At 41.2% G+C, this 20,675-nt stretch overlaps 1 protein-coding gene across 3 annotated transcripts in view; it reads right to left on the bottom strand.

Moving 5' to 3' along the window:
- Positions 1 to 355: 355 nt before the first annotated feature.
- Positions 356 to 20,675, bottom strand: part of sgcd (sarcoglycan, delta (dystrophin-associated glycoprotein)) — a 353,669-nt gene continuing 333,349 nt past the window's right edge. For all 3 annotated transcript variants that reach the window (XM_080867176.1, XM_080867177.1, XM_080867175.1), the window contains 2 exons: positions 14,737 to 14,860; positions 356 to 6,388 (listed from right to left, as the gene is read on the bottom strand). In XM_080867176.1, the coding sequence (XP_080723302.1) occupies positions 6,203 to 6,388; positions 14,737 to 14,860 (310 nt within the window). In that variant the 3' untranslated portion in view covers positions 356 to 6,202. The remainder of the gene's footprint in view (positions 6,389 to 14,736; positions 14,861 to 20,675) is intronic.

Here is a 20,675-nt window from a genome sequence, read left to right as displayed (position 1 = left end):
TTACCGGTTGAAAAATACTCTTTCCCCTGGCAGCCGGTGGTTGGCAGGCAGTCTACAGCCCGGCTCAGGGCTTGTGTGATCGGAGCTTGCAGAAAAAGGCACGTCATTAACTGTATCTGTAATTCCAGTGTAAAGACTGGGGATATTTCCCATAAAATCAATGGACAGTTAGCTACTGGTACACTGGCAAAGGTCAATGCTCATTCTTATCAAGACTATAATTAAAAATTATACTGAAATATGAACATGTGTTGCTAGTGAAGGAAATTAGCCAGGACTTTGCCTTTGTTTCAGGATTTCTAATTCAGCTTGTGGAGTTGCTTGCGTGTCAGGGAGGATCCAATGACCACTGCACTGATTTAAACAACGCCTTTTTATTTTGGCATCTTTGAAAACTACTCCATGAACGGCAGTTTCAGATTCAAAATGAAGAAAAATATAAATACTCAGGATGGATGTTAACCTCAGTGCGTAGCCAGAGACAGAAGTACAGAGCACTCAGCATAAACACAGGGCTGGAAGAACTGCTTCCAGAGCAACACCGCCCGGTCAATCACAGAGATCGATCAGCAACAGCCCGCTGGATGAGATGAGCGATGGCTAATGAGTAATTATTTACTTTCTTAAGTCCTTTTACTGTGAGTTAACAACACCAGCTGCTGTTCCTTTCTTTTTCTTTTTGGGTATGCCCGATCAAAACACTTCTCCTCAGCCCTGTGCCACATCCTCTGCTTTCTGTTTCTTTGTACTTCTCTGAGCGTCGTTCAGTACGTTCTGTGGAGCAGAAGAACCAAAACAAAACAAAAGCTCACTCGTAGTTGCACAGATTTACACACGGCACACTTTGAGAGAATGCAAAGACCTCGGGCCCAACAGAACGACAACAACAACGGCAACAAAACCAAATGAAAGGCAGGTCTGTGTGTGACTGGAACATCTGAGCTCAGCAGGAGAGACGGGCGTAGGAAGGAGAAGGCAGAAAAACAAAACCAGCTTGTTCTCCACAGGCAAACATTGTATACATTTCTGTACATGCTAACTCAGTGGACATCCTCTAACACTGTTATTTTTTTTGCCCTTTTTGGTATAAAAACACATACTGATGTACAATATAAAAAGATTTTCCTTTTTGTAAAAGAGCAGTGTTTCTCTTCTGTCAGTGTGAATCATCTAATGCTGCAGCGACAAGGTTACATTATTTACATATACAACCGTATAAAAAAGAAGAATTCCTCCTGTGTACATGTAGTCAAAAAACAAATACATCAGTTAGGTTCAGTTTTAGTGGTGAAATATTTGTGAAGGTCCTTTAATATACAGCGACCGAGAAGCTGGAGACAGCAGGAAGGTTGGTACACCCGACTCTGGAAAAGGATGTGACACACGCAACAACTGAGACATGAATAAAATAAATGCTGCGCACTACTGTGACTGCGTTTAATAGGAAATGTCGAGTTCCTTTTCGGTGCATCGATGAAAGATCTTCACAACTTTGCACTTCCAGTTATTGCATCTTAAAATGTGCTTTAAGATGTAAAATGCCTCAATTTCTGCCACATTTACACATCACAGGTGAGCGATGTTTTCATACCACCGGCTGGCTGCCCGACCCAAACGGAAACAGAAACCGAGGGGGAACTCAACGCATCGTCAGTGAATGCTTTTGCTGATGTATTACTACAGCCTTGCAGATATGGTAATTAGGCAACCTTCCATACTTGCTGCCGCAGATTTAATTCTGCAGCCAGACATCAGCCAGACAATATTGATACTGCACAGTTCTGCAAGACTTGGTGGAAAACACTTTATGTTAAATTGAACATATTCTCGATAGCTTTCGACAATATCTGTGCAGTATCGTAGGATGGTTTTAGGAATTTCCTTCTGATCTCAAAACACTACATTGAACTGACAATGTCAAGACACAAAGACCGAGTGATACACATGAGATGTCCTTTGGTGCCAGCGGCAAAAGTGAGCCTGGTCTAACCCACAGACAGTATGAAAGATTGGCACACCAACTGGATCTGAAAAGCAAAGTCACCCCAGAAATAGGGCTGTGCGATATGACCAAAATCTCATATCCCGATATAAGACATCTATCGTCGATATAAATCACAAAAATGTAACATTTTCTGAAAATTCTGTGAATCTCGGGCAGCTCGACTTGCGTGAAGTGTTTCCAGCTGCGCGTCATGTAGCTGGAGTCGAGTGTTTTAACCGATGCATGAAACGATACATTTTTAGACTTAAGTTGAAACGGCCGCCGTTTCCTTTGTATTTATTACACGGCGTGCTGCGGGGAAAAGCCTGTTCTAACGTTTGAGTCTAAGGTTTATTTTTTAGCACCTGGCGGCTCTTTTTACTTCTCATCCGTAAATACTCTGCATCTTTCACATGATTCAGTTTATTTTGAAAAGTCTCAACAGGATCTTGAGCTTTATTGTGAAAGGTTTATGTGGAACATAAACAAGCGGACACGCGATGGTTTTACCGTCATTGTTGCTAACCACAACGCATAAAAACAGGCGCTTGTCCGTCCATAGTGTGGTTATATTAAATATACGAGAAAGAGAGAACTTTAAGAAATTAATAATAACGACAGTGACCATCAAAACGATGAAAAAATGTTGCCGTAAACAGTTTATTTTGCGACACCACGAAACAAACGATAGCGTAAAATGAAACGATGTTTTTATATCGTCATCCGATATATATCGTTATATCGAACAGCCCTACCCAGAAATGCCTGAAACCTGCATTGCTTTTAATGGCCACCAGGGGGCGATACTTCTAGAACAACAAGATGGTGAAAACAATCAAATAAAGCTTCACAGACTTCACTAACCACTGGGCAGTCATGAAGGTTCAATTCACCTTTCATACTGTTTTTAGTCTTAATTTTGATGACAAAACAAATTTCCCACGTGTGGGACTAATAAAGGTTATCTTATCTTATCTTATCTTATCTTATCTTAACCATAAAAATTTAAAATTAATTTAGATTCTGGTTGATCATCGCCTCCAAGATCGTCCTCTGAAAATCCGCATGAGCATTTGGATGGATGACATTTGATGACCTCTCCTGCAGCTTTAATGATGAGTTTTGACAACCAATAGAATAGATCCAAGCTACTCTTTCCAAGGGTAGCTGCTAAACCAAACACCCCCTTGTGTATTTCTCTTGGACGCCAGCACTTGTGACAAAATGGCAGTACGTGACTGGATATTTTTGAGCTAGTGGTTCAAGATAAGCAGTGGAAATCAAAGACACTGGCAAATTAAACTCCAAAGGATCACGTTACACGTTTTAACCTCAGATTTTGAGCATGTAAAGCAACAAGAACTTAAAGTGATACTTGAAAAAAACAAAGCCGGCACTTCCTTTTGCAGAGTCAGGTGTTGACAGCAGGGGGCGCTACAGTCAAATATGGAACAAAGGTCTTTGCATTCGCACACAGGGAAAGATTTGTGATGAAACACAACTGAAATCAGAGATCATAATACTCACTGATGCCAAAGAAAGTCTGGGTGATGTGCTTTTTCTTGCCACAAGTGCATCGACGTAAGGCACAGGCACAGTTCCCCTCTTTCAACAGAGTGGCTCGCTTTAGGTTTTTTTGTGTATTTTTATTTTTTTAAATCTTTTTTTGTCCTTTTTAAAAAAATGTCCCAGTGCAAGAAACAAGTAGGGTGACCACCGGCGAGGTTCGAGCAGCTCACGTTGGATGTTTGTGTTTTTATATGCGAGGTTTGGAAATATCAAAGCTGTTGCTGTTTTTCGTCATTTTCTTCAGTGTTAGGACGACAGGAGGGAAGCCGATGCTCTCTTTTCAGGGGTCAGAATTTATGCAGGCAACAACAACAGTTAGCATACAATCAATACATGAGATTAAATAAAATATCCACAGAATTCAAAGTTAACACAGTTTGCTTTAAATGTTTAAAGATTTCGAACAGATCAATGCTTCAGCCTCTGGTGCCTTGTTCATGTCATATCACGAGGAATACAAGAGTTAAGATTAAAAGATTAGGCCGACAAAGTGAGTCTAGACTGGAGATCTGAACCAGAGACCTTCTAACACAATCTAAAACTGCAACTCTCCAACGTTAATGGGGCACGTTCAAGTGATCGTCCGGAGTGAAATGGGACCCTGTGGGAGAGAACAGGAATAAAAAGATCAGAATTCCAACTTTAGAGAACAAAACTTGGAATTTTGATCATTTTTCTTCTGACAGTTTTAAATTTGCTTTACCTTATAACACAAAGCGCTTATAGGTGACTCTTATTGTGGTTTGGTGCTATATAAATAAAAGCCACCCCCAACCACCACACCCATGTGGAAAACATGAACGTTCCTGATGTGGTTTCATTATGCTTTGAATGTTAAGGGAATGATTTCCGTGAGAAAAACGTAACCACGGGATCAGCGTGCTATGGCTTTACCGTTCAGGATCACCTCATACAAGCATGAGGCCACCACACTAACATGTTCTTCCACTTGAAACATCGCTCTTTGACATATTTTAGGATGTCCAGATGCACAATTATTTTAACTGTTTAGCTCCATTCCCTTCAACTGAAATTTGATAATAATTCCTCTTTTTTGGCTCGCTTAGATTGACTCTGATTTTTACACAGACACTGACGGAGACTAGTGTAACTACACTGGCAGTTGATGGTTGCTGGACTGCAGGTGACCATATTGTGGCGTACTTTCTAGACTCGCTGATCTGATGGTAAAGTTAACTACATTGAAGAGAAAGTAACTTCAGGGTCCCGAGAAAAACTCAGAATTCTGAGATAATAAACGGGATGTGAAGGAATCCCTTCACATCCCGTTGAAGGACAAAATTTTAGATATTTAATAAAAATTCTGCAAATTCAAAGAATATGAAAAGATTTGCTTTAGAAGAAAACAAACTGAGCACTTTGCAGAACATGCAGTTTGTTTCTTTGAAGCCAAATATTTTTTGGAAACGAACAGAAGCCCAGCTGAGTAAAGGCAATATGATATGAACATGGCTTCACAGTCTGATAAGCATAGCAACTTGCACACGGTCTTACTGTCACAATTTAGCATCAACATATCCCCACAAAATCAAACAAACTCATAAAGGAACTGTGACAGAGGCACGCTGTAAATGCTGTTTGCTTAAAATTGAACTTAAAAAGTTTTGAAAGTCTTTGCGTTCGTTTTATGTCCCGATCGAACTCTAGGAACATTCGCCATCAGTAGTTCTCAAACTTTCTTTCAAAGGCTGAAAAATGTTAGGATCCCACAGTTGTTGGATGCATATACGTGTATTTGTTTTATATCAAACATCAAAAATACAGAGAGGATCCAAGTGGAATCTTTGTGAAACAAAGGTCTTTCCAGGCTGTCCTTCCCTTCAAAAATCATTTCTCTAAATTAGCGCCCACCCTCTAGTTTGAGAACCACTGGTGTGAAGTTTAAAACCTCAACTGAAGCAAGCTACAGGGAAGGAAAGAGAAGATGGAGGCAGAGGAAAAAAGGAGGTGATCACCCTAGTGATTCTCGTACTGAAATGCTCTTGACAGAGAAAGGGAACACGTCAGCATCTCTTTCAGTAACTCTCTGGAGATCCTCCTTTTAGTTTCTACCAGGAGGCTTCTACAAGCAAACAATGTGTGTGTGTGTGTGTGTGTGTACCATGTTGACGTGTTAAAATATGTGTGGTGTGATTACAGATCTCTGCGTATGACTGTTAGGATCACACAGATATATTACAAATACTGGCCTTTTGCTAAATAGAGTCAGTTTATTCCCAATGTGACAGAGACCTCAGCTGTATTAAAAAACTTTTTCTTTGTTTCTTTTTGTTCTTGTAATGATCTCTATGTGTGAAGAGCTTAGCGGAGACTTTTAGGTTCTCATGATGATCGACTTCAACTCAGGAAATTAAGGGAAAGAAAAAGGTTGCATTAAACTGGAACATGTCAGGAGCTTAAAACATATCATTTGGGCCTAAACATCAGTCTGTGATTGTAAAGTGTTTCCATCACTGTGTCTGTGTAAGTACAGTATCTATGATTGTTTGTCCATCAGCTCTGGCAGTCTTTGTATTTCTGTACGTGTTATCTGTGAATCAGTCCTAAAGGCAGGCGATATGTGTACATCTGTCTGTTTAGCCCGTCTCTCTTTCAGGATGCGTTTATTTATTTTTGTACGTATGAGTCCTAGAGGCAGACGTTGTTGCTGATCTGGCAGGTGGATCCGGTGCCAGCCTGGGACAGGAAGAGCCTCCCGTTGGGGCAAACGCAAACCTCGTAGACAGTCTGCCTGGTCCCAGAGGACGAGGAGCTGGTGGAGGCCTTCCCCTCCGGCAGCTGCAACAGCCGAATCCTCTGAGCATCCAGCGAGATCTGCCGTAGAGGGAGAAGAGCAAACTGGTGAGATTAGGGAAAGTAAAGAAGAGAAATGAAATGGGTAGAGATGTAGAAACAAAGCATGAAAAGCAGATGGTTGAAAAGTCTGGAAAAGACTGCTGCAAAAATTAGCTTTCTTGCATCCACATGTTGAGGTACATAGTGCTGAAATTTGAAATTATAGGTTGGTGAGGTGGCAGAGTTCAGCTCAGCACAGTCCCCATTACAGCGAAAAGGTTCTGGATTTTGGATTTTGGACTGTTGAAGCCCAGAGAGAAATCATGCAGGCACACGGAGAACATGCAGAAACGTGCATGTCAGAATAACCAGTTACTCTAAATCGGTCAGCTGTGATAGTCGGCAGCAGGCTCTGTATGTTAGACCTGCGATAGATGTCACAGCTGGTATAGATTCAACACCCCCCCCCCCCCCCCCCCCAAACTACCTTCAGTTAGATTAGTAGTTAAGAAGAAAGATGGATTTATGGACACATCGGTGCAAAGACCCATCTGAGTTAGCTAACCCAGTTAGCTGAATTAGCTTTGTTTTTGTGTTTGTGAAAGATATCACAACTGTTTTTATGAATGTAAAGCATAATAAATAAAAAGCAAGGTGACTAAATGCTGCCCTGGTAAATTAAGGTATTAATATTTTATTAAGACACAATGCAGTTAACTGTTGGTTCTGAGATGTCACACAGTCACCCACCACTCGTTGAAGCTAGCTGTGACTGAAAGTTGTAAAACAGCAATGGGAATGCTAGCCTTGCTAACCAGGACTGTTCTGTAGAGCTAAATAAAGACTGGCTGTATCGTGGTTGTGTCGGGAAACTCCAAGCGTACGTACATACTCGTGAGCAAAGAAGGCTACTTCTGCTAGCACAGCTAATGTTAGCTGCATTAAGTAAACATGCTATTCGTGTGGAGAAATTGTCCATTTCATTATTCTCAGACTATTTTCTGAGTGTTTTCTTACTCAATGACTCAATATTCTGATTTCTTCCTCCCGCTTAATCAAATATTAATCAGTTGCCAGGAGCATCCACACTAAACAGAGATAAGAGTCTTAGTTGTCTCAGAGAGACGTCGGCGGGGGTGGAGGTTCAGCTGCCTTTCTGCTTTGCACTTAATTTGGCTGACTTTTTATTTTCATCTCCTGATTGTTAGACGTAGGCACTACAGACTGTGTTTGCTTTTGAGAAACAGGTTTTTGGGGTTAAAACGGGTCACAGCAGTAACCCTGCTCGTTGGTAAATGATGACTCAGGAGTGACAGACTAACCTGATGCGTCAGTGCAGTGACACCTTATTCAATTTAGATTCAATTCACTTTTATTTACACAGTGCCAAATCCCACAGTTATCACCTCAAGGTGCTTTATATTGTAAGGTAAAGACTCTACAATGACACAGAGAAAACCCCAACAACCAAACAACCCCTCTGAGTAAGCACTTGGTGACAGTGGGAAGGAAAAACTCCTTTTTAACAGGAAGAAACAGAACCTGGCTCAGGGAAACACGGACCTCTGCTGTGTCTTGTTGTGGGTTAGAGAAGGAAGAATTCTGACACTAATTTCCACCCCAGAGTTCCTGGGATGTAATTCCTGCTTGTTTTCTTAATTTTCATTTTCATGTCAATGATACTTGGCATTTTCACTGCTTTAGTTGCTGGTTTTCATTTTAACCTGAATAATCTTCTACATATTTTATGGACTCAACTCATCAGTCATAGTTTATCATCTTTACTGTCTGAAACAGAAACTGTCTCCCGTTTCAAGGGAGAAAGAAACCAGATAATTCATCCTATAAATTAAAAAGTTGCACTGATGCAAATCTTATACATATACGTTGTTGGTATATACCAACAACAAGAACCTTTGTGATCATCTGACCTGCAGACACGCAGAACTGTTTTCTAAACCTCTTAAACTCTGTTTCCAGCTTTTCTCAGCTTTGACAAATTTACTTTTACTCTTAATCTTTATCTTTTCTCCTCCTTCAGGGATTAAAACTGATGACATTTTGGTAAAAGGCATGCCTCTGCAATATCCTGTAGGACAACACCGCCTCAATCTAGAGAGATTTCTGCACAGATGATGCCAGGCAGGAGCAATCTCAGTGACTTTTATCATAAATATGACTCTACTGTGCAGCGATGCTGTTAACTTCAAATCCAACACATGACCTTTACAATTCATTCCACTCATGTCCACTGAAAGGGCTGGAAAACACTGGGAAATGTGGGAGGAAAAATCTCAAGTCAGAAAAACTGGATAGTTGCTGCAGTTGAGTATCCAGGTCACTTAACATTCTATGCAACCAACGAAGGGGAGAGCGAAGGTGTCAGGAGTTTCAGACACTATTTATGTGAGTCAGAAGTCCTGAGAAGGAAAATAAAAGCCAAGGAGAACGAGTGAATGATTTACTTTGAGGGCAGCTAAGAGTGACAAGAGAAGAAGAGCGATTCAGTTTAGCTGAGGACTGGCTGAGTTCAGGAGAGAAGAGAAAGACTTCTTGGTGACCAAATGTAGTTGTGATTAACATGCTAAACATAGCAAATACAGTACAGTGTTGTAGTCTTATACCACCCATCATTTCTTTCTATTTTGCTAGGAAAATTGGAAATAGGTGCAGAGATTTATTAAAACCTGCAAAGATACATCGAAATACACCATATAAGGCAAAACACAGCATTTGTAAAGTATTTGGACTGACCACCTTAATTCCTCAGCACAGCCTGAGCTCTTTGGGCAAGCCTTCTGAAATTTAGTCCTCAGGAATAGTTCTCCAGTCTTCTAGAAGCGCATTGAAAGCTTTTCTTTGGATATTGGCTGCCTTTTGCTCTGTTCTGTCAAGATGATCTTGGACATCTGTCAGATTTTCATACCTCATCCTTTTCTCCCTGTTTCCCATCCTTAAGATTGGCTTCTTGGTCTATTCTAAAGGAAGCCACTTCCATTTGATGATGCTTTGAAAAAAATTGTAGATTGCTCAACTGAAGGACCAGATACATCCTGTGTCAGGGCCTTTAAGGAAATCACTTTCAGATTCTCCTTGTCTGCTGTAAATAGTTTTTAGACTTCTTCTGATCTCCACTTGTCCAGTTTCCTCAAATTTTTAAGGACACACTACATATCTCGGCATTGTGTGCGGTGTTTGTGACTAATAGCTCCTTGGGAATTACATTGTTGTTGCAAAAATATCAGCTAAAGAAATGGGAAAAATGTGTTTAGCAACAGACTGCTAGTAAAAAGTTCTTGAAGATATTGAAGAATTCAACAAACATCAGCAGACAACAAAAGAAAATTCCTCAGAAAATGGTCAGGTACAAGGACTTGACTGAAGGAAAAAGCAGCAAATGGTGAAAGAAAACATTTGAAAGACCTTCAGAAACCCTGGAGAACTACTGAACAAGAGCATTAAAAACTGTCTGGCTCCTTGGCCATTAGGTCCATCTAGGAGGTTTGAAATTTGGAAAACTAAAAACTGTGCACTTATTAGGAAACCACACTGTGCTTTGGACCAATCAAACCTGAAGGTAAAACTAGAAGTTGTTTAACTGGTTGCCTGATCATATTTCTCCTCAGCACTTAGACTTCACTGTAAACTAAATTGCCCTCTACAGCAGGTGTTTTGTTTGAGGAGGCCCCAAATCCAGATGAACAGAGTTTTATTTTGGGATATTTTCAAGTATTTTGTTGGCAGAGAGTCCCAAACGGTAAATAAAAAGCAAAAAAGCCCTCTACAAGTTTACAGTCGGCTCATTCAAAAGTTATTCCTCTCGTCTCCTGAGCAATAAAAGGAGAGCAAAACCTAAGAAAAGTTGTTCTGCAAGCCGCTCCATAAACACATTAACCCATAACTCATTTTACTCCCCTCATTGATTGGAACAAACCATCTCTCTCGGTCTGCACAGCCACAAACCACCGCTGCATGAATCCCCTCCTCCCCCCATCCTCCCGGGGCTCGTATGAGGCTGGTGTTGCACCGGCTGCGGACAGGAGGAGCTCTCCAGCCATAAAAAGGTAAAGGAGCCATTACGGTGCACCTCGGGGAGGCATCGCCATCAAATGACCTGGAACACTTTTAAAGCAGAGTCTCAGCTGACTTCCTCAGACAGCTGCTGTTGAACAAATCTTTCACCACGAGGGGCAGACGGTGTGAGACACTCCAGAACCTGTGTGTAAATGTGTGTGTGGGCGGCGGGATAAATTCGTGTGTCTGTGTGCTTGTGATGGGCAACAGTACAAACAGGTTGGGCAGGTAAAGGTGAGGTGAGGTCAAGGTATCAGTTCGGTTTTATTTCATGTCTCCAGAGGTTTTCTGTTGCTTCCTGCAGCTTGGAGAGAAAAGACTCCCGTAGGAATACAAATGTTCTCTGCATGAGCTATATTATCACTTACCCTTTTTCCCCGATGCTGACTTCTGTGGCTTTTTTAGCCCTCAACACACCGCATATTACTTCCATTTAGCAGGGTGGAACGACCACCCTGCTAAATGGTGATAGGTACCTGCTGTTAGGAGGAAGACATCACCTAATGGCTAAGCTAATATTTCTTTAATGGTTGTTATCAGTCCTGTATAATGCATACATCTGCAGTTTTTATTATCTTTGTCTGATGTGCATATTTGTGAAGATATGATGGTAAATCCATCCAAGTGAGCCACGCACTATATGAGCAAAAACATCGGGCCACATCTACACTAGCTTTTCCAAAAGCCGTGCCCCTACTGCAGCTTCCACTCTTCTGTGAAGAATTTCTACAAGATTTTGAAGCATGCCTGTGGGAATTTTTGTCAGTTTATCCAGAAAAGCTTTTGTGAGGTCAGACACTGGATGTTGTATGTGGAGCCCAGGCTTGCCATTTCCATTGTAGTTCATCCCAAAGGTGGTTGATGGGTTTGAAGTCAGGGCTCTACACGTTTTTCCACACCAAAATCATCCAGCCATGCTTTTACGGACCTTGCTGTGGCATCCTATTACAGTACCATGCACGAATTCATTGAGCGCTTTACAACAAGACATTCTTTGGGAAATGTTTGCAAAGGCAGACTGCATGGCTAGGCGCTCGATTTTTTACACCCATGTCAATGGAACTGGGAAGTGAAAAAATATGTGGCCTAATACTTTTGTCCACGTATCTCAAAAGAGAGAACCCTGGTTCCACAAATGAACACTTTTAGGATGGGCTAAGACCGACATTTACTCACGTGTGATGTGTAATAAATTACTTTTTGGAGCAACGACACCAACACTTAACAAACACCCACATTTGTTGAGTTTATAGATTCGACAAGGTAACGTTTCTTTTTGTAAATGTATGTACAGTTATGGTTTCAGACTCTTGTGCATCCGAACTTAGCTTCTAGTTTGTTTCTCTGTATTCTGTCAGAGAGAAAACAGCTTCCGAGGGTCTCGTGATGAAAATGTTTAAATGCATCTCCGCGGGCTTCACAACAGTTTGTGCTTGCATGTGATGACTTTCTTGTGTAACTGCCAGTGTCTTCCTTGCCCGTCTCAGACAGACTGCGTGGCCTTTCTTGCTAACTGGTGCGGGCTGCGATGTAAATCTGCACTGGTCTGTCTCACCTTGGTGGATAACCAACAGAGAGTCAATTAAGGTTGAACTATGACAGCACCGGTGTTCAGCTCACACTTGATGCAGCGTCCTTGTAATTAAACATGCCAGCAGCTACACATGTGAAGTGCAGCCTGTCCAGATGGCTGTAACAAGGACGCCTTAAGTCACTGCGCATGTGCGCTCGGGAATTACGGGTCGTTCTTTGCGTGCTTTAAAAAAATGCTTCGAGAAGAGTGTGCACGACTCTATTTCATTATCTGCCTGTGTGGTCTGTGGGTGTCTAATAGCCAAAACCTTTCTGTAATTGCAGTGGCGGCGCCTGAGGAGAGAGGGGGAGCGTGAATGTGTGTTAGACAGAGGTTTGACAAATGGACATTTGCAACCCTAATGGAGTGTGAGAACGCGATTCTAATTATATGCACTGCCCACCGTTAGTCCAACAGCCTCATTTCTGACCACACATCCATGAAATCTGTGCGATTGCATTTAATTGGACTAAACTGGATTCAAGGGCACCTTCCTGAGACCGCCTCCCGCCCGCCCTCCCTCCCTCCCTGTGTCCATCTCATATCAGCAGTCTGTCTTAATGTACGAAACAGTTTTTGTGGGAAACTTTTAAACACTTTCTTCTTCCTAATCCTCCTCCGCTGATTTTAGCAGATTTGACATGACACGACTGGTGCAACCTAAGGAGGGAAATCCTTTTATCAGCGCAGCCGGCCGTGATGAATGTGAAGACTGATGTGTGTAACGAATCAGGGGATGGTTGGGGGAATTTAGGAGCAGGAAGGAAAGGATGAAAGAAGGAAGGAAGCAGCATGAGTGGATGAACGAATTTGGAAGGTGGGGGGGTAAACAAGCAAAGTTTACGACAGAAAGAGGGCAGAGAAAGGAGGAAGGAAGGACGGAAAACTGGAAAGATGGATGGAAATGGAAGCTAGCAGCACATAGGAGACACTGTGGGGAAGTAATTAGTAAAAGGAGGATGAGAGAGTATAAAACAGACCACCAATCATCTTATGTTCTCTTTTTTCCGCGAGGCTCTTACAGATCCTGGTGCACGGCCAGCATGTGGGAAATTGCCACCAGCCATTATGAGAACGCCGGCCCATGTTGGCGAAGGAAGCCAGCTATTGTTTGGATCGATGTTTGCTAAAAATAAGTTTGGACAGGAGAAAATGCTGAATTGAGATGGATCCCCATCAGCCAGCATGGCCGCAGGACAAGAAAAGTTAATTTGTTAACTTTTTGTCGGTGCGCAGAGCGAGAGCTTTGTGCAAAAACCACTTTTAGAGTAACAGGACTCAAAGACAGGAAGAAGTTTTTACCTCAAACCACTCATTGTGTGCTTGATGGCTAACAGTGCAGGCACAGATTTTTAAAAGAGAGGAAGTTAGATACACAAGGGCAAACAGGCTATGTGAATCTATGTAGCGCTATAATGAATCCTGCACAGGTTGCAGCATTCATACTGTGCAGGCAGAGTCAATGGCAATGTGATGCTAATGCAGTCAGCCCCACCCACGTGCATGTTAATCAGAAAGGGCAACCAATCAGCAGAAAGCTGGCTATAAATGAAAGGAGGTTTTGATCTGAGGAGAGCACATGTATGAATACGTTTACTGTATTATCTTGAATTGTAAATAATGCAAGTCTACCAGCATCTAAGAGGGTAACATGGAACTGAAAGTGAATATAATCGATTTTTTTCTTTCCTCTAGTCCTTAAAAAGAGACGCCGTGTTTCAGATCGACGATGACCTGAAGGCTCAGTATAAGAAAACAAAGAATATTTATTATTCGCTGGGATTTTTTTTAGCTAATTGAAACTGTGTTGGAATACATTCATACATACAGTCACTTCTGCTGGCACCATTTTAATGAGGTTAGTATGGGAAGCTTCAAACTAGCCTGCTGGCCCTGTTTGGTGGAGTTCGTTAAAGTCGATTAGAAATGAATGAACAAAACTCCAAATGAGACAAATAACACTCATTAAAAAACTGTCATTTTCATAACGAAGAGAGTGATGAGCAGAAGCAGAGAAATCTTAACAGCGATTAATCAATTATTCTTTTAATCGCTGAAAGCTACTAAAGAAAAAAATACAAATGAATAAAAAGATGAAAATGCTTCTTCTCACAGCAAAGTTCAGGACGAGTTCGGTGGTACAGCAGCAGATACTTGTGTTTATCTGCCAGATGGCAGCGTGGTAAACAGGCTGTGGATGGAGTGTGGGTGTCGTCTTTAAATATCTTTCAGAATTTTATAAAAATAGCAGCCTAGTTTCATTCCTGGGAATCTTGAGAATGGAGGTCAATGCAAATAGATGCAGTTGGTGGTTGAAAAGTTTTTTCTCATCTTTGTGAAGAAAAAACACAAAAATTCCACTTTTAGTGGCTTTTTGGTTTTTAAAAAATGCTGAGATCCTTTCTGATTCAAAGGCACTCTTCAGAAAAATATGTCATATTGTACATTATGTTGCACTTACACATGTAAGCAAGCAACCAAAAATTGCAGATACTAATTCTGCAGAAATCAAGCTAGAAGTGGGTCCATAAATTGCAACAGATAGTTTAGGTAAAATGTTTAATTGTGGTTTAACAGGGTCTGAACTCTTGACTCTTTGGCTTTCTTGACTCGTCAGACTTATTCTTACCCCGAGACCCTGGTGTGGTGAGATCTCATGCCAAAATGCAGAAAATAACATCCCAGTTGTATTAAACCCAACATAACCCCATAAACTCCTGCTTCGGTGGACACACAGTACCTCTCCGTCTTTGGACTCCAGTCGCAGCTCGCTCCTGCAGATGGCCTGGATGTCTCCGGCCTCAGCCAGGATCTGGATTCCCTTCGGGGCCTCCATCAGCAGAGAGCGGGTGGGAGACTCCAGCCTGGAAACATACAGAGGCAGCAGCTTACAAACGGCAGGTACAACGTTCAGGGTGAGGGGCTGAAGTGAACTCTAACAGGGTAAGGAAGAGCACCGATTCATGTGTGATGGGTGGTGAATAGTTTACATGATACATATGGCACAGGAGCCTTCAAGGTTTACATGGAAACCAAGCACCAAGTTAACAGATGTATCAGAAAATAAAGATTAAATTCAGCAGTTGTATAAGTTCTATTAGTAAATACACCCACAGCCAGTGCTCATCAGTATCAGACTGAAAGTGGAAACGTTTTAAAAACTTGATTCACGTCAAACTAACATATTTATGTAAGGAAATCTGCTCATTAGACTACTGCATTACAGACATTTACAGCATTACTTTTACCAGTAAATATTTGTTTCTATGAATAAACAGTTGTATAGAATTATGTGAAGGCCGTTTTGGGTACGTGGAGCATCTGTTCAGCTAACAGAAAAACCAAATGAATGGATTATCCACTTCTATTTGTGAATGACAGTGGAGGTTCCAGACCTCTGAATCGCTGCTAACATGTCTTCAATTCCTTCAATGATCTTAAATTATACCAACATTTGTTTTATACCTAATTCACCAAGACGTCAACAATTTGTAGTTAGAATAAGCCACAGGTTTCAAGATGTCCAGAAAAGTTACAAATTGGGAAAAAAGTTGAAAGTGGATGTAGAGTACTGTGCTATCTCTATATTTTGCTTCCAAGTGTTGAGTGAGCAACAGTGGTCAAGCCAAATATTGACTTTCAAGCTTGTTAGAATTGTACAAGCTCTGTTTTTGCCTTTTATCCTCTATTTCCATCTGTGTTTGCACACGTTTCATGTTTTTCTAGCTAAATATTTAAAACATGAGGGCTAAATCAAGACTTGTGCGCACAGTACTCTATTACCCATTTTTATGTCTTTGCGGTTCCTCCACAGTGACCTGAACTTACGTGTAATGAAAAAACAAAAACAGTCTGAAGAATTGAAGAAAAACGTGAGAACAGCCACTCTGAAACCAGTGCTGTGAATGGAGCACAAAGTAAGTGGATCTGACACTCGAACACTACGGCCCCTCTCTGCATGCTGTGGCTGTTCAAAATTTCTGCATGAGGATTAAAAATAAATCAGCCCACTCGGCTTCACATCTTGACAAAACCACTCAGAGGCACAAGCCGATCTCTACAGGAAGCTGCAGAGATGTCAGAACGCCTCACGACAGTCAAACCTAAACAGGAGCGCTCTGTACACTTCCTGTCTTCCTGTCACCACGCTGGTTGTGGATAAAATACGTGATGGTTTTTTTTCCACATGGAAGGTTTTAGCTGATACCACAACGAGAGAATGCGAGGTTTTGTTCTGAATGAAGCGTAGCTAACGAATACTTGGATTCTTTGCAGTCAGCGACTGCCTGAAGTCTACAAATGATGGACATCACCAAATGTTGAGTTTCCTCGCTTGATGTTCTCCGTCAGGCTTTGACTGTAGTCACCCACAGTTGTTCCCTGTTTGTGGGTCTCTCTGCATTCTGTTTGCTATTTAATAATGCAAAACCTGCTCTGCTGGATACGAATCAGATGACAAACGTGACAATCGAAGAATATCCCATTTCTTTGCACTGAGAAACTCGTGGATTGGATCTTTTGACGCAAAAGAATCCAAAACCATGGATCTTTAGCAGTTTGTTTTGGGTCGTTATTTGCTGTCTGATCAGGTTTGCTCTGTTTTCTGAGTCTGAGCAGAGAGAACAGCTCTGTACACATCAGAAGTCATCCTGTTTCTATCAGCAGTTCCACTGGCAGCCACACATACAAACTAAATCCACCGTAACTAACAGGTGATGCAGTATACTGAGAATGTGAGTGTTTCTCTCCTACTTCATATTTTTTCACCTTGGTTTCATCTGTCCAAAGATTTTTTCCAGAACTTTTCTGAAACAGGTTCTTTTACAGGTTTTCTTTGGAAAGTGTCATCTGTCCTTAAAACCAGTGGTTTGTGTTGTAAAGCTTCTGTGTTCATGAGGGCGTCTCATTTATCCAGAACAATGATAGGCCCACCTCTTTGAGTGTTCTTAACTTGGTTAAATGTTGTGAATGTGTTTTTGTTGGAAACAACGTTGTTATTGAGTTTAGCTGCCGTCTTTGGTCTTTCAGGCCTTTTGGTGTGGCTGGAGAGTTTATTATAAGCAGCTGCAACAACCACCTTGGGTTGGTTGTTGGGAGGCAACCTGTTTCCAAACAATTGTGATCCAATTCAGGCTGGTAACATATTAAAAAATTCATTTATCATCTATAAATTATACACAGACTGCAAACACAACCCAGCTAACGTAATCTCTAGCAGAGTCAGTCTGTGCCGATGAGCACAGCTCAACTGCAACACAGCTCGACTGCAACACAGCTCTTGGGAACAGGGTCTCGTTTCAATTGGTAGCATCTAGTTGTGTTGTGGTATTCCTGTATAAATGCATGAATGCAGCGTGCCTATGTATAACTCTTCAGGTAAATTACTATCCTGCAGCAACTAAATTTCCGAATATTGTATACTGAATATGATTCAGACAGTAACAGAATTGCAAATTTTGCAAAGTTATCATAAACAGATTGCATGTAATTGCCAAACTGACCTCATTCAATCGCAAACCGATGAGAGCGACAGCTGTTTGGCTCCGCCTTTTTACTGCTTTATTATCATATGAAGACAGCAGCCGACGGAGTGGTCACAGATCCAAAGGAACCACTTTAGTGCTGCTATCTCCAACCACTGTTTCCCCCGTGTGGCCGTAGCTTTAGCCTCTGTGCACTCAGAGTGTTAATCTGAAGCATGTTTTCACTATTTCCTCAGCTGAGACTCTGTTTCCAAATCTTTTTTCATGCATTTAAAACCCAGATAAACATGATGTGTTGACTGGTTTATTTATTACAGCAGGGATTCTCGTTTATAAAGTAGAAAGGTAAGACAGAAACTACTCGGAGACGGCATTGCTGAAGAGTTTTTTGGCGGTGGTGGTGGAGTAAGAAACAAACTCATAAATCAAAGCTTCTATATGACTTGCAAAGTGTGATTAATCACTGGCTCTGTGCATATTTTTAGTCTACTGTAAATTACCCTCTAAAGTTTCTTTTAACTGTATTTTAAAGCTAAGATTATAACGAACTCCTCCACTCTTTAAATACAGTCTTGAACTGGAAGTTGTGTATCTGCTTGAACACTCCGCTTTAAGTTTAAAATGCACAAATAATTACAGGAATACTTATGTGAAAGGTGTAGAAACATCGATTGCAGTGAGGAACTATTACCCAGCTCTGCAGTTCAGCTAAGTACTACTAAACATTCACCTGAGCAAAAAACTGCAAAGTAAATTAAAAGTGTGCACACCTGTATTTTCACATTTTTCCTTCCTGTCAAACATGATGAGAAAAGCTAGAAATAAGAAGAAAGTTTAAAAAAAATACACTATAAATTTCTGAAAATCCATATAACAGAACTCTGAAACTGTTTATATGCAATATATAAGAAATCTATATGAGAAAAATCACAACAGGGAGTAAAGTCATGCAAGTTGCATCGGTGAGAGTAACAGAGATTACAGAAGAAGCACAAGAATAAGATGGTAGATGAACCCATGTGTGCTAACAATCTCTAGATGCTGGTGTCATCCCTCGAGTTTGCTCCTGGCGTCATTAATGAATAAATTCACCTGGGTGGTGACCTGCGTTCCCCCGAGAACAAAGAACACTGAGGCGCTGTACTACAGTTGCACCAGATGGAAATGTTGAAAGAGGCAAGAAAGAAAACCAGCAGCAAAGTTCACTTTAGTTTCAGAGTTCGGCGTCGGGTTATCTGGGAGGAAAGAAATTCCAGGATTTTCTTCGTTTCATGACCAAAGTAGCTTAAAGCTCTTCAAATGACAGGACGTCAGTTCAGAGGAGTTTAATATGGAGACAAAGATAAATTTACAGTACTGACTTTTTTATATGCGTACGATTGTGTTATTATTCTAAAGTCCTTCTAGAACAGGTTATTCATTCTTGCATTAAAAATAGAAAATCCTGCTTGTGCTGATGCCACATATACCTGTTTAAAAAGAAAAGAATAAAGCTTTGTTTTCAGTCACACTTTGATAGTTTGTTGCAGTCTACTTGGTAAACGGACTGACTCTTATGTAGCGCTTTCCACACTACCTGAGCACCAGAGCACTTTATACAACATACCTCACTCCCATACATACAAACACTTTTTTCTATGCTTAAGTGCTTGTTGTCTAACATCCACACAGACTCACACTCCAAAGGATGCATTGGAGAGCAAGTCCGAGGATATTTGGCAAACGGGGCTCAAACCACGAGATTACCTGCTCTACCCCATGAGCTACAGTAACTCAGCCAAGGAAAAGCAAAAATGGACACTAGCACTGGACAGTTGTTGATTGGCATTTTTTTCGGGAAGCAAGGACATGAAGACCAGTCTCAATTCCTTCTGTGGCATTCGGTGGTGAATTTATCACAAACAACATGAAAGCATAGATCCATCCTGCCTTGTAGTTTCAGGTCAGGGTGGGGAGATATTTTTTGGATCCCACCAGCTGAGCCTCTTCAAACACCACAGCGTACCTGAGTATTGTTGGTGACCACGTCTACGTCTTTATAACTCTGTATCACAAAGCTTGGCTATCTAAAACTGGCCTCCAGAGTCACCGGAACTCAATCACATCTCTGATGTGGTGGAATGGCAGAGCTACATCGTTGATGTGCAGCTGACAAATCTGCAGCACGTGTTGGTAGTGATGCTATCATGTCAATACTGACCAAAATCTCTGAGGAATGTTTCTAGCATCGCGTTGCATTTCATAAAGACTTAAAGAAACAAGAAGGGGGTCCAACCTGGAAGTAGCAAGGTGTACGTAATGAAGTTGGTGAGAATATTGGTAATTATTTCCTATTATAATGTCCCTGACATTACCCTTGGTAATAAAGTAGTTTGATTAAACTAAGAAGCCATGCTGACATGTTGTTTTTTCATTTAAAATCCCAGCAGTTACTGTATTTGTAACACCAGTGAGCTCGAACTAAAGAAACCTCTGTTCCAGGCAAATGAGCGAATTACCAAATTGAAACTTCAGCTTCCTTTGCTTTATCCCTTGATCTCTGCCACAAGGGTTAATCCCCACTGCATATTAATTACTGCACATTGAACAGAGGCTGGTAATTAATTAAATACATAGTCGTTAATAACATAATGTCATTGTGGCTGATTGACTTGACCGCGTGCTTAGTCTTTATGATAAGCGCTCTTATAAAGACGTGCTCTGTATAGATGGTGTGAATCAGTCCTTCGGTTAACTTCCTTTCTCTGCTACTGAACATTTCTGACGAATCCCTCATTACTGTATATCAGCCCCGTGCTCATTTCTATAGTTTTTGCCTGCCGTGATCGATTTGTATTCTCAGCGAGCTGTGTCACTGGAGGGCAAATAAAAACAGATTAGAGACAACACAATTTAAAACTGTTGTATCTGGACATTAAGAGAGCATGGACTAGACTTTAATCTTACACTTTGCAAAACAAGGGAGTAAAAATTGATCCCATAGAGGTGGTTCGGAGAATACTGAAATGCCTCTTCAAGCCAAAGAAAAAAGCCCTGAATGCCGATGACTGAGAACATCCAGCTCCTCATTACTCTTCGGACTTTTCTCATCGCCTCTCAAATTCAGGGTTTGAGTGCAAGTTTGATGACGGAGTATCACGATGAGTGTTTTCAAACTAAGTAACCCACTTTTTTGGAACCTGACCAACTGTATTTC

The sequence above is a fragment of the Rhamphochromis sp. 'chilingali' genome (genome assembly GCF_963969265.1).
Source record: "Rhamphochromis sp. 'chilingali' genome assembly, chromosome: 19".
Taxonomy (NCBI): domain Eukaryota; kingdom Metazoa; phylum Chordata; class Actinopteri; order Cichliformes; family Cichlidae; genus Rhamphochromis; species Rhamphochromis sp. 'chilingali'.
This window is presented reverse-complemented; position numbering and strand designations above follow the sequence as displayed.